The 13,625-nt window shown below is 28.9% G+C and overlaps 1 protein-coding gene across 8 annotated transcripts in view; it reads right to left on the bottom strand.

Annotated features, from left to right (window-relative positions):
- shaker (Potassium voltage-gated channel protein Shaker) overlaps window positions 1-13,625 on the bottom strand; it is a 939,448-nt gene that overhangs the window by 145,593 nt on the left and 780,230 nt on the right. For all 8 annotated transcript variants that reach the window (XR_010844284.1, XR_010844283.1, XR_010844285.1 and 5 more), the window contains one exon: window positions 4,270-4,396. Coding sequence is in view for 4 of the 8 variants with exons in the window: in XM_067050608.1 (XP_066906709.1) it covers window positions 4,270-4,396 (127 nt within the window). In the remaining 4 variants the exon portion in view is untranslated. The remainder of the gene's footprint in view (window positions 1-4,269; window positions 4,397-13,625) is intronic.

The following is a 13,625-nucleotide window of genomic DNA, read 5'->3' as shown; positions in this document are numbered from 1 at the left end:
TCCTCCTCTCATATTTCTAATAATCTTAGCTCATTGAGATTTTCCATCATATTTTATGCCTTTCTTCTCTTAAGCCCTTCGATCGCTGCTACATCACCGAGAATATTCAGTATTTCAAACTCTTTTGCATCAAGATCTTGAGGTTCAGGTACTTTTTTTTTTTTTTTTTTTTAACCTCCTTTATTATTAAATTCATATAATACATATATATAATATGGAAATGATAAATAAACTAGTATAATATTGCCTTGTGGCTTTGTAAGGTTAGTTGCAGAGTCCAATTATGGTAGTTAAATCATGTAGTTAACGCCAGTAGATTAGCTACATCCTATCCCGCCCTCCGTGGTAGGTTGGTCGATGTACAAGTCTCCATCTTAAAAGAAGAGCAATCCTTCCCAGCCAGACCCGCGCCACTAAGTTCCCCAGCGAACGAGGTCTTTAATCACTTTTGAAATATTTGCTTAAATGGGAAACGGAGACTTAAGATCGTTTAATCGAGCAATATTTAAAGAGCGCCTGAAATTAAAAAAACCGCGTAAATCTCCGAATATTATAAGACTACGTATAAGCCATCCAAAACAATATTACAAAATTGAAAAACATTCGAAAACATGGCTAGAAGAAAAACTTTTTTGTCTAGACAAGACAACTGAATAACATCTGTAAGTAGATTTTAAGGTAGAGGAATTATAATGTTTATTGCGATAAAAGAAAATATAAAATTTATAATCAAATTGCATTAACTGTTCCTTCCAGATTATCAGTTAATTATAGTTAAATATCTTCTTTCATTAAATTAATTTTGCCAGCCTAAACCTTATCTATAAAATACAGTAGTGATTTGTCTTTTTTTTCGGCCAAGACTCACATTGGAGTCGAGTACTGCCTAACCGTGGTTAAGGGTCGAAGTTCTTCTTTTTGTGGGACCGCCACTCAATGAAAAAAGTCAACGTCCCAGGCCGGATTCGAACCGGCACCTCCAATTGACATCAAATTGGTAGACTGTGTCTTAACCACTGAGCTATGGACGGCCCAAGATATGTCTTATATATTTGTCTCCTCTGCTAAAACTAAAATATTATAGATTTTCTTAAATTCAAATTGTATTGGCTATGAACAAAAAATCATTTAGATAAATTTTCGAACATTCATTCAGATTTTTGATTAATCAACCAAGATTACACATGAATTTAAAAAAAAAAAAAGTTACACTATTGGTACAAATACTTGTAAGTCTGACACGTTTTTATGTTGGTATCAAACATAAATTAATTATTGTATGAGTTATAATTCGTTATTATATAAAGTCAGTTCTGGCCGATGTTAAACATGTGAGATATTTGTTATATTTTATTTTATAGACAGGTTTACAAGCCATATTATTTAAAGAGAATGTTTACAGCTCGCCCAGTTGAATTATTCATTTGTCATAAAAGTAACTTAAAGTTAAAAACATTTGCTCTTTGTCAGTGGTATAAATCATTGTTCGTTTGTCATGGATTATGAATCTCTTATTAATCCGGTTTATTGGTTTAATATTTATGGTAATTTGATTGTGATTTGGTGGTTTGAATACATAAATGAAATAAGTAGTTCAAGATCTTAATTAAGTAATCATTATTAAAAAAAAAAAAAAACGTGTTTCTCTCCATTCAGTATTTTTCTTTTACACCTTTTAGTGGAAAGTTTGTACGATTTTTATTTATTAAATATCCATTGACAAAAATGATTTTCCATGCCTTTTGATAAACTAATAATAACATTTATAGAAGAAATGTTTAATAAAAAGTAGTCTCTCTTAGCACATTATTCAGTTTATTGGACGTATCATAAGATGACTAACTGGGATCCTTAGGTCAATATTGTGAATCATGTATATAAGAGTGTAAATGCGACTGATGATTATATAATTTATTTGTTTTATTTTTTTTCATGTACGTAGTTTGATTATTTTATTTATCCTTCTTTTTGTATATATTTAGAGAGAGATTTTATTTATATGTATTTTTTTTTTTATATGTATATATAGTTGACCGTAAAAGTTGATATATAAGAAGATGGTCAGGGTTGCAGTCTAAAGAGAAACAAAAATAGTTAACAACTATTTTTGTTTCTCTTTTTACCGCAACCATGACTATCTTCTTATATATCAATTTTTTTATTTTAGTCTGAATGTTATCAGTTATCGCTATTACTTATTGCTCAACAACATTGTGGCAGATTGTGATATTTATCAATAAACAAAATTTCAAAAAGAAGTTAATTGTTTTATTTTGTAATTCTAGTGGTGATTCGATGCTGAGCGTTTGGGTGAACCTCCGAGGTCCATCCTGCCTCATAAAGTAAGAATCCTTAATTGGGTAAAAATCTGGCGGTCGATCGTGATTCTGACGAAATTACCTTCTTGTACAATCGTAAGTCTAGTAGCAGTATTTCCTTACTAAGTACTTTACCCTCCTTGGGTTGTAGTAGTTCAAATTTAATTTATTTTATTTCCATTTATTTTATTTACTAATTTAGCTACTATTCAAGCTAGGAAAGGTTGGCGGGAAGGAGCGGTTAATTAAGAAAACGCTGAGTATAATCCAAGTTGTAAAATGTTTGTAAGTAACTTTGGTTATTTAATTTTTTTTTTTTAGGGTCTTAGTCAATCATTTTTTTTTAACATCCTAAATTATATTACATAAAGCTGTATATGTTTGAAGGTACGATTCCTCTTAATGGGCTCATCTTGTGTATCCTTTATATTAATTACTTATAACAAATTTTTATAAAAAAATTGTTGATAGCTGTACTATGTAAATGCTATCAATGCAGTTTAATAATATAAAATAAAATATTTTCACTATTTTGAGATCCTTTCATTTGTTGCTAGTTGTTTTATATCCTTTATTATATATTGATAATGGATATACTGCTGTTTGGCGTGAGGAATCTTCATTTCTTGTTTGCAAATTAAATTATATTGTTGCAAGTGTAAAATTTTTTAATGAATTTTAAAAATAACAATTATATTATATTTTATAATAATATTATTTTTTAAAATGGCTAAGAAGTCATTGAATAAATACTGTCTGTGTTATGTAAAATTTTTACAAACTTCAGTATGAAAGAATGAAAAACCACATATTTATATTTTTGAAAATCTTACATTTCTGGTTTGTTTCTCTCTGTTAATCATATCCAGTATCCAAGACTATTTTAGTGGAGTAGTCTTGGGTGCTGATAAAACAAAAAATATCTTGGTACTTTATACTGTTATTTCAAAGTTAATTTGAAATATTCTGAGTTAAACAGACAAAACGATTATCCTCGTTTGCCACAGAAAATTTCGTTATTATATAATGTATTTTCTACTTTGTTATGGTTCATAAATTGTTACTAACACAGTCCTAACAACATTCGCTCATGACACATGCATACTGTCTGTAAACAACGACCCAACTAATGCATCACAAACACTACAGACACACATAACATCTATTGAAGAATGATGTCAAAACTGGAGCATCAAAATAAATCCTGACAAATCCCATCAGATCACCTTTACTCTACGTCGTAAACCTCTGCCCTCCTGTCCTACAGTATCCTTTCTAGATACTCCACTAACGCCTGTTGAACAGATTCGATACTTCGGACTCCATCTTGACAAGAGACTTACTTGGAATCCACACACAAGACTGAAACGACAAGAAACTGCTCGTAGATTCCGATTGCTACAACACTTACTTGACAAACGCTCCAAACTTCCCATTCACTACAAAAAATTAGTTTACTCTACGATAATCAGACCAATTTGGACATATGGAATTGAGCTCTGGGGCTCCACCAAACCATCAAATTTCCCCCGCATCTAATTCTTACAATCCAAAATCCTACGTAAAATCCTTGATGCTCCTTATTACATTACAAATAAACTCATTCACAAAGACCTTAACATCTCATTCGTTGCAGATTTGGCCCAAAACAGATATGCGTCTTTTCATTCCAAACTGCTTAAAAACCATCCTAACCCATAAATTCTTAATCTTTCATCCTTAACAATCCCTGATAATCCTCCGAGGCGTCTGAAAAGAAGACGGCCACGGAGCCTTGTAATTTAAAATAATGTTTGAAGTACCAACAATGGGTGGTTCCTTCCCAAGATTTTCAACTGTATATGAAACATACAACATATTTACTTATTGTATTATTTTGTACAGTTGTAAATGACATTAAATAAATAAATAAAAAATAAATTGTTTCTGATTAAATTTTTAAGAAACTTACGTTGATAACGACCCTCTCACAGAAGTCATGGTCGTGAGGGATGGGCTCGAAGTTGATGACCCCCGCGTATGGGTGCCCTCCTCCTGCCTGCCCGTCTTCGTCCTGGCTGCTGAGTTTCGGCAGCGACCTGCAAAATAATTTAATGTTAGTTCTTGTTTTAGGCTCCTATGACAGTTTCATAATAATTATTTTAGGATTACATAGACAAAATTAAGCAATTTCTATAGTGGCGGAGGAAGAACTGTTTAAACTTGAGATGGATCATGCATGGAGTGGGGATGGAGGGGAACGATGGGAGAATAACATTATAGAACAATAATTTTTTAATATCTTACATTTTACGTGTTTCTAGTAACCAGTATTTGTTACATAATTTAAAAATAACTCAAGGATGTTTACCACTATGGGTTAAACCCTTGGATGGCCAGCGATTTAGTACAAGAGCCCGGTAAAAAAAAAAATTATTTCTCCCCACTTTTTTATAATTTTTATAAATAGTATGCACAGTTACCTTGAATAAAAAATTACGGTTGTTTCAAAACGTTAAAAAATCTAATTCATGTGGAGCTCTGTCTTTAATATAACAATAAACCACAGCATCAGGAATAATAGAATGTAATTTAAAGTACAGTAAATTTGCTAAATTATGAGCCCGAGTAATAATAATAAATAACTATTTATGGTCAATACTTCCAGAGATTCAACATTTCATAACGAAAAATCAGGAGTTAGTAAATTTATTTTGGAAAATCTATGTATTAGGAACCAATAGAGGTAAAGTTTTCAATTAGCACTCAAATTGAAGCTTGTCTATTGTGCTAAAGTAGTATCTTCTTAAGAGTAGCATTTCTCATGATATTTGCGAAAATAAATTCCCAACTTTATGAAAAAATGTATTCAAGGAGCCTTTTTTAATGGTAGACGGTTGTACACTTGTCTGCTAGCACTCAAATTAAAGCTAGTTGAATATACTTCCAAGTAGTTTATATCTTTTATCTTCGTAGGAATAGTAGTATTTATATTTGTATAATAATAATATGAAAGGCCTAACGAACCCGAAGGTCCAATGCCGATTTAACGCAATCCTCTCATATATGTTTCGGTCTACCCGTCGATTCAGTGTTTATTAACATTTTAAGGATCCGCTAGTTAATAAATAGCCTTACAAAACTATCTTACTTTATATTTGCATATCAATATGAAATTTAGGCAGGAACCAGTTAATTTTATTATAAGCGTAAGAGAATCACTTCCAGATAAAAGCAAATTTAGATAAATCAAAATAGTTAACTTAATGCAGTATCTGTTTTAGTACACCTTTATGTACTGTCTTCTCAATTACAGTATATCTTTCACCTCCTTTAATCTATGAGATTCGGGCATTAAAAGTATTTTATGAAATTACAAAGATGTTTATGATGACCTTTATCCTCGTGGGATTTGTAGTTTAGGTGATATTTGTCAAAATAGATTTACAAAATGTTGATATCTAGTAATTCCGACGAATTTTTTGATTTATGATAAAGTATACCTCAGGAACGATTAACTTTACAGATATTTTATATAACTCAAATCAAATGCTAGCACTAGTTAAATGTACTTTCAAGTAGTTTATATCTTGTATATTTGTAGCAGTAGCAGTTTTTAAATTTGTATATCAATATGAACTTTGGACGGAAACCAGGTGATATGATTTTAAGATTTGAGAATTATTGTCAGGTGAAAACATGTTGAGATTGATTGATGTTTTAGACTAATTTTTTTGAAGAGCACCTTTATGGTGTCATTGTCTCCCCAAATAAAATATAACTTTTTTCATATGCTACCCATAAATCTATCGAATTCGCACATTTGTTTACGATTGTACAGATGCCCATTATCTCTAATGCTTTAAATGCAGTTCATAAATATAATGAGAAGGTATCAAATTTTGTTTAAACTTGCCCTGATTTCTTTTTAAGGGTTTCCTCTTCATGTATAGGGTGGCCTGGAAATCCTTACCAATTTTAGATATATTTTTTATTAATATACTTGTTTGAGAGTGGTTTAGTTTCTTTAAAACAATTTTGATCCTTTTTCCCAACTTTATTCTTTTTAAACTTCCAACATTTCAACCACTTAGGTCATTTTCAAGGATTCCTTATTTTGTTTTCATTTTTTCTTTTAAAATTCTTTAAATGCCGGCTAATTGCCTTTGTCCCATAAATTCTTCTATAAAATTCCTTCCCAAATTTAAAACTTTTATTAACCACTTTTCTTACTACTATTATCATTTGCAAATAATTAGCCGGCATTTAAAGAATTTTAAAAGAAAAAATGAAAACAAAATAAGGAATCCTTGAAAATGACCTAAGTGGTCGAAACGTTGGAAGTTGGAAGAAAAAGAATGAAGTTGAGAAAAAGGATCAAAATTATTTTAAAGAAATCCTTACCAATATTTTGGGAAAGGAGATCTCAGAATCAATAAATAAACGGAATATGAAAATATTGATTTTTTTTTTTAAGGTGATCACGTTTTTTGTTGCATCGGACTAGAAAATCGTACAGGTTATCCTAATTCTTAATTTAAGTATAATAAACTAGGCACAATTTGAAAAAAAGAGCTATCAAAATATTTACTACTAATGGTAATTTTTATATTTACTTAAAGTTTGACAATAAACAGTTGTTATAAGGGTAGAAAATATGTGATCTAGTAGGAGGTTGATAAAAAAAATCGTAAATAATTTAGGACTTTACGAGAAACGAATATTTGCGTTACCTAACCGCTTAAAAGCACCCTTCACATGGTTTAATTTTTTTTCTACGTCTCAGGAAGTAGGCATGTTGCATAGAGGATATTTCGGTGTATCTACGATGACAATTCGATGGAGGTGTTTTTGGTGCAGATCATGTTCTGTTACTTGGCAAGAACAAGCCACTCCCTTATCTTTGCTAACATTGGTGGGGATTCGCTTATCCTTATGCAGTAGCTCTCCTACTTCTTTCGTTCCACTTGAACTTTGTGTCTAGTGCTTGTTCTGTCCATACAATAACTGATTTCACTTTTCTTTGGAAAATTGTTCGAACAAGCTGGGTCTCCGCACAACCGAACGGAGAAAATTATTTTAAAAAATTTAATAAATTTTACTAGTTTTAAAGAAAATTCTGTCTGATTTACTATGTTGCAATTTACAAATCTTTATCTAATATATTTTCTATTCACCTAAAAACTTGGCGTTTAAAAATCAAGATCATATATAATTTTTATCCTTTTCTGTAGAGAATTTTAAATTGTCTTCTCTGCAATGATTATTTTAACTAGATAATTCTCATTGTGCATTATTGGAATAAGGGGTTCTCTGACTTAAGGAGAATGGGCCTTTAAACTTTTCTTTTTCATATATCCCCAAAATTAGAATATATATGAATTTTTTTTCCTTTCACCTGTATTGCTTATAAGGCAGGGTAACGTGGAAATAAATAAATAAAAAAATTTATTAAAAGTTTTCCTACATCAATGAAGTAACAACACCCTTAAAAGTACATACACGTTTATTCACTAATGTATTATGTTTTGGAAATTAAAGGTATATTTTGAAATAAAAATTCCAATGCCATGAATTAAAATTGTTGAAAATATTTAATTTATGATGCCAGTGTTTGACATTGAAGATGGTTTATGTCTGAAACGTCTGGTGAGTGAATAATCTAATAATAATGAAGTTTTATTACTTTTTTTGTTTTCAAGATAGTTTATTCTGTTGTTTTTGAATATTTTTTTTTTCCGTTTTTCAGAATTTCGGATATTTTTTTTTCTCTATTCCCGTTTAACTCAACTGAAGTAGAAAAGAAATTTAATAAATGCTTTGTTTTAAAAATTAGTTACTGTAGAATACTTATAAATTGATATTAAAATGTCTTTATTTTTTTTTTATCATTAAATCATATCAAGAATTCTGTTATCTACCATATTCAAAGTCAGTGAAAGATGAGTCCATGCTTGCTTAATTGTATTATTATTTTTATTCTTAAAATTAATTTTTCAGATAAGTCGTTAAGTAAAAATATTAAATTTTATATCACATATTAATTCATGGCAGTCATATTACTCTATATATGTTTTAATAATGTGAAATTTTCAAATGACCCCTAAGGTACCTTGAAAAAGGTTAGTTATATTTAATTCTTAGATGCCGCTCTAAGACCTGCTATGGTACAAACTTTTCTGTTGCCAGCTTCAACTCTTTTCTGTCAGAAAGAGAAGCCTTCCTAGATGCACTCAGATTGCATAAGGATGTAACGTGACGCTTCAAGGGGTAAGTAGAAAAACGTGTTTGCCTGAAAAAAACCATTTAATTACCAAATCCACCTTACCTAAATGAATAGTAAATATTTATTTTTTTAAGGTGGAAATGTTTTCTTATTATTGTCAGCCTCATAGGTTTCCGAACTATTTTAGCCAATTTAATTTCATATGCTGTTAAAAAAATATCGGCAAGAACCGCAATAAAAAACAGTTTTAGATTTTCTCATCGTTCATGAAGCCTGTATTACATACATTTTATGAATGAAGAGCTCTTTTCGTTTTAAATTTATTCCTCAGATTATTTAGTAGATTTTTTTTTATTATAACATGCAATATGTTTGTAACATAATATTTCGTATTAGTTATTCGTTAAATTGAAATTATATGCTTTTACCTAAATAATAATAACTAAAATTAGGTTTACACTAATTCATAACCTATGGGGATCTTAGTAACTGAAATGTGATCAGTTACCGGTAGTTTGAATTTCTAACAAGTTGTTTTCACTGCTGTGACCAGTAACGCTTGTTTTGAATAAAAAAATTAAACATTAGGAAAAAATTAATTTATCAGTTTTATTTTATTTTTTAATTTTTATAAATATTGTTTTTGTAATTTATAGTCTATAGTAGGTATCTAATTGAACTAACGATGCGGAATTTCATTTAAAAAAAAGTAATACAATAAAATTAATTAGAGAGGATGCTTTCTGTACAATCTAAGCAAATGGGTCAATACCATATTTTTCCTAAGTAATATTTATTTCTACTAAAATAAAGGAAAAAACTTTTCAGGAAAGGTTTGCCTTTATTCATTATTGGGGAAAAATGATGGATTCTTCCCATTATTTTTTTTTTAAATACCAAATTGTGCATAATCTAACTGATGTTATAAATGTTTATCAGATAAATTAATGATTCTAGTTTTAACTTTAATTAATTATTTAAGATGGCCACGAGACCAGCTAATGTAAAATGTTATTAGAGTGCTACCAATTTCTCACCTATAACTGCGCTTAAAATTGATCATTAATTTTTTTTTGTCATATTAATATAATAGCTATATGTAAAAAAAATCTATATATTGAATATAAAAGTTGAACTATCTCTTTTCTTTTGGACCAATTTCAAATATTTTTGCCTGATTTCTCATATCAGTTTCAAATTTACTTTCAAAACCATGGTTTTAATTATTTTGATTATGCATCATCCTCGAGTGGAACTATAAATTTATAATTAAAATTTAATTAAATTTATAGAGCCGCTAATATTTATTCAAAGAATTATACATCTGTAATTAATAAGCTCCCATTATTAGAATCATTCATTGTTATTTTATTATTCATAGAAGATGTTGGAGTGTTATATGTTTGCGAGGGAGATCGATGAGTTGTCGATAAAATTGTGGGGATTTCCCACCCTGTCTAGAAGGAACAAACATCTTTCCTGCTCGACAAAGCTATGAAATGGCGGCCAGTTGTTTCAGTAAATCTCCAAGTCTGAGAAAAACATGTTTACCTCTCCAACTATCTCTCCATCTTTTAACCTCATAACATTTTCGTGGTCTATATTGTAGTTCACTGGTTAAAACTTTATTTCATTATTTATCTTAATGTAATTATTAAATTATTTTAGTGGATGATTGACTATCAAGTTTATTACTTTTTAAATAATAATTATCTTGTATTTTTCTCTATAATATATATTTTCATTTTTCCGCTAAATAATATAGATTTTAAGATTAATTTTAATTTCAAGTTTCTACTTTATGATTTGATAAAATTAATGTTGTAATTAAATATAATTTTATTATAAATAATTTAATTATAATACCTATTATCATTATGAGAATAATTTCTTTTTTATTAATTAAAATCTATTGAAATGATAAAAATGATTTTAATTTAAGTTTATGGTGAATGGAACTCTCCGCGGAAATGTTGAGAGTGAACTTCATTACATCAGACTCTAAAAGGCACATCTTCAGATAATGACCATATTATAATAATAGTGGCTTTGGAAAGCTGAAGGTTCGATACCGATACTACTAATCATTGTGTTCACATATCTGTTCACACAAATCGACTACCGTTGGTACTTCATTCAAAACATTTATTTCCATGATATGTGCACCGCACCGGGTTATTTATAGTTCTGACCGGAAAGTTAAGTGTCCTCTCATCTACGAGAACTAATTATTGCTGTCCCGCCATTTTTAAAAAAATGGTAGTCGATTAGATGTTTGCTACTGGCATGTCTCGGTTCTTTACCAAAATAAAGTACTCAAACTCTTTATTTTAAGGTATCACTTTCCCGAAAACGTCCAAAAAAAAAAAAAAAAGAATGAATAAGAAACAATTGAAATAGCAACCATACAGTCAATTGGACTTGGTTTTTTCTATTATTTTTCGTTCCTTAATTAAGTAATTAATTGGATCCTTAAGTTCACACTAAGTTGATTCTAAACTGAACAGAAAAAGAAGCAAGGATTTAATGGATGAAAGAAGAATCTTAATGGATTTTCATTACGTATATGGCAAATCATTGGAAATTACATTTACCTAAACTTCTATTATATTTTTATTTCCTTTCCAATGAACGGTTTAACAGATAATTACATTAATATGCGGAATCCCTATTAACTTCAATGTAATGTTGGCTTCCAGGGGCGTGGTCTGATCCCAATCCTTAGTATATAGTTGTTTTTAGAAGGAGAGTAGGTTTATGGCACTCCCCAGTGTAAGGCATAATTAATATTGTTAATCGTGTGCCTTGTTTTTTTGTAAATGTTATTGTTATTAAAAAATAATTAATAACTTTTTATTAAGTGTTTGGTTTCCGCTATAAATTATATACAAGTCCTTGTTTTAATTTATTATTCTTTATAATGAACTTTAGTAATAGATCAACAAAATAAAAACTAACACTCCCTCAGGTTTTCCATTTTTTATATTCCATATTTTACTCTTTTTTTTATTTACTGATAGAATAAAGTAATAAATTTTCACATACTTCTTTGAGTATTCATGGCATAAATGACTATCTTCGATAGCTGATTTCTTCCCTTATTTTGTATCAATTTTAATTTTTTTTTTTGTTATTCGTTTTCACTAATCATTGATCCAACAACTATTGACTGTTTCTGTTATGTTATTTTAATGAAAATTTTCCAGGAGCTACATTGCGCCGAGGGATATGGCTCAATATCATTTGAATATTTTAATACCAATTAGTCGTCACGATTCTACTAATTTCACCAGATTTTATTATTTAGTTTCTTTATTATTAACAATGGTGCAAAGTTCAATGTTTGTCTTTTTTACGCAGTTACTGCAAATAATATCAATTTAATAATTAAAATATTTTTATAAAAATCAGTTTGGAAAGTCTGTAACACGACAGCGGTAAAGATAGTAACTGCAATCTACTGTACTATCTTTGGAATAATCGAATTTTAAATAAATAATGTTTTTTTTTAAAGTGCCACTTTTTAAGCAAAGTAGTAGTGACCTTTGTCTTCCACAATTACGTGAGTGATATTTTAGCCTATAGGTTATATTTGTACATATCTTTGATTTATAGCTTTCCTTCTATCTGGAATTAAATATGATGTATTTATCAAATACGTGATCTATAAGATGTATTATAAGTTTATTTGATAAGTATTAGTGTATTTACTTGGTTGATAAATAAGTCCTAAAGGTACTGTAAGCAGAGTGGGGTCGGAAACATTTAAATTCACTGAGCAATATAAGATGGAGAAAATTTCATGGAATTTAAATTATATTATTATAAAATATTTTAATATATTATGTAATTAGTAAAATATTAGTAATTAGTAATTACAATCAAATATTACTATACACTTATAATGGTTGTCTACTTTATTCATGAAACCTTACCTTTTTATTTTATATTAAACTACGTCTATAATTTTTAAAATAGCCTGAATAATTGTTTGAAATGGTAGTTTTTGGAACTTCATAAAAATGCCTGAGGCTATTTCAATATTATTTCCATAAGAAATAAAATTTTTAATCAAAATTAATTATAAAAACTAAAATAAATAATTCAATCGGTAAATTACTCTGGCACTATTGGGCTTATTAATAATTTGTTATGAATTTTATTTTACAATAAATTAACACACGGATAGAAAGTTTGGATTTTATTTCTTCATGTAATGGATTTCAGTGACGGAGTGACTCGAAGAAAATGCTTATGAAAATATGGTTACCAAGTACAATTTTGTAGGGAATCTATTTTTATTTTTCTATAGAAACATATTTTGTTTTTGTATATATAATTTTATTAAATTTTGAATTAATATATTAATTAATACTCTATACAACTACAAGCTATAATAGCATTTGAAGATATTTCCTTGAAGTTAATAATGAAAATTGTAGAAATAAAATCTAAAATTTTTATTAATTATTAAGCTGTTCTAAAATAAAATTTATTTTGTATTATCATACTAGCCGATACGTCAATAGCTGCTGCTAGATTTGAGAATCCATTATTTATAGGTTGAATGAACTCAACCTTTGATATCGATTTTGTTATAATTAAACATTTACAGTTTGTATGTCTTAACTTGAAATATAAGCAAAAAAACGTTCTGCTCACATCTTTGTAAGTAATCGTCAATTTCTTTGATTTTTTAATTAAAATTTATTCCTCCATTCAAGCTTTGAAGTAACAGCTTTAAAACCTGACTAAGAACTTTAAAATATCTTAAATAAGTAACAAACAAATATTACATTTTTATTTATTCTTTTCTAAACACATCACATTATATACCACATTGTTCCATATCTGTTGAATGATCAAAATGTATACATTTTAAGTTATGTAAATCTTTACAATCCTAAATCCTTCGTAAAATCCTCAATGCTTCTTATTTTGTTACTAATAAAACCATCCATAAAGACCTAAATGTTCCTTATGTAACCGATCTAGCCCGAACGCAATATCATTCCTCCCATTATAAACTCCCTAACCACCCAAACCCACTAGTTTCTAACCTTGCTTTCTCTTCCATTCCTGGCAATCTTCCGAGGCGCCTG

This window comes from Halyomorpha halys, unplaced genomic scaffold, assembly GCF_000696795.3.
Source record: "Halyomorpha halys isolate HHAL.00 unplaced genomic scaffold, Hhal_1.1 Scaffold108.1, whole genome shotgun sequence".
Classification (NCBI taxonomy): Eukaryota; Metazoa; Arthropoda; class Insecta; order Hemiptera; family Pentatomidae; genus Halyomorpha; species Halyomorpha halys.
Note: the sequence above shows the minus strand (reverse complement) of the source record. Positions and strands in the feature narration are given on the sequence as shown.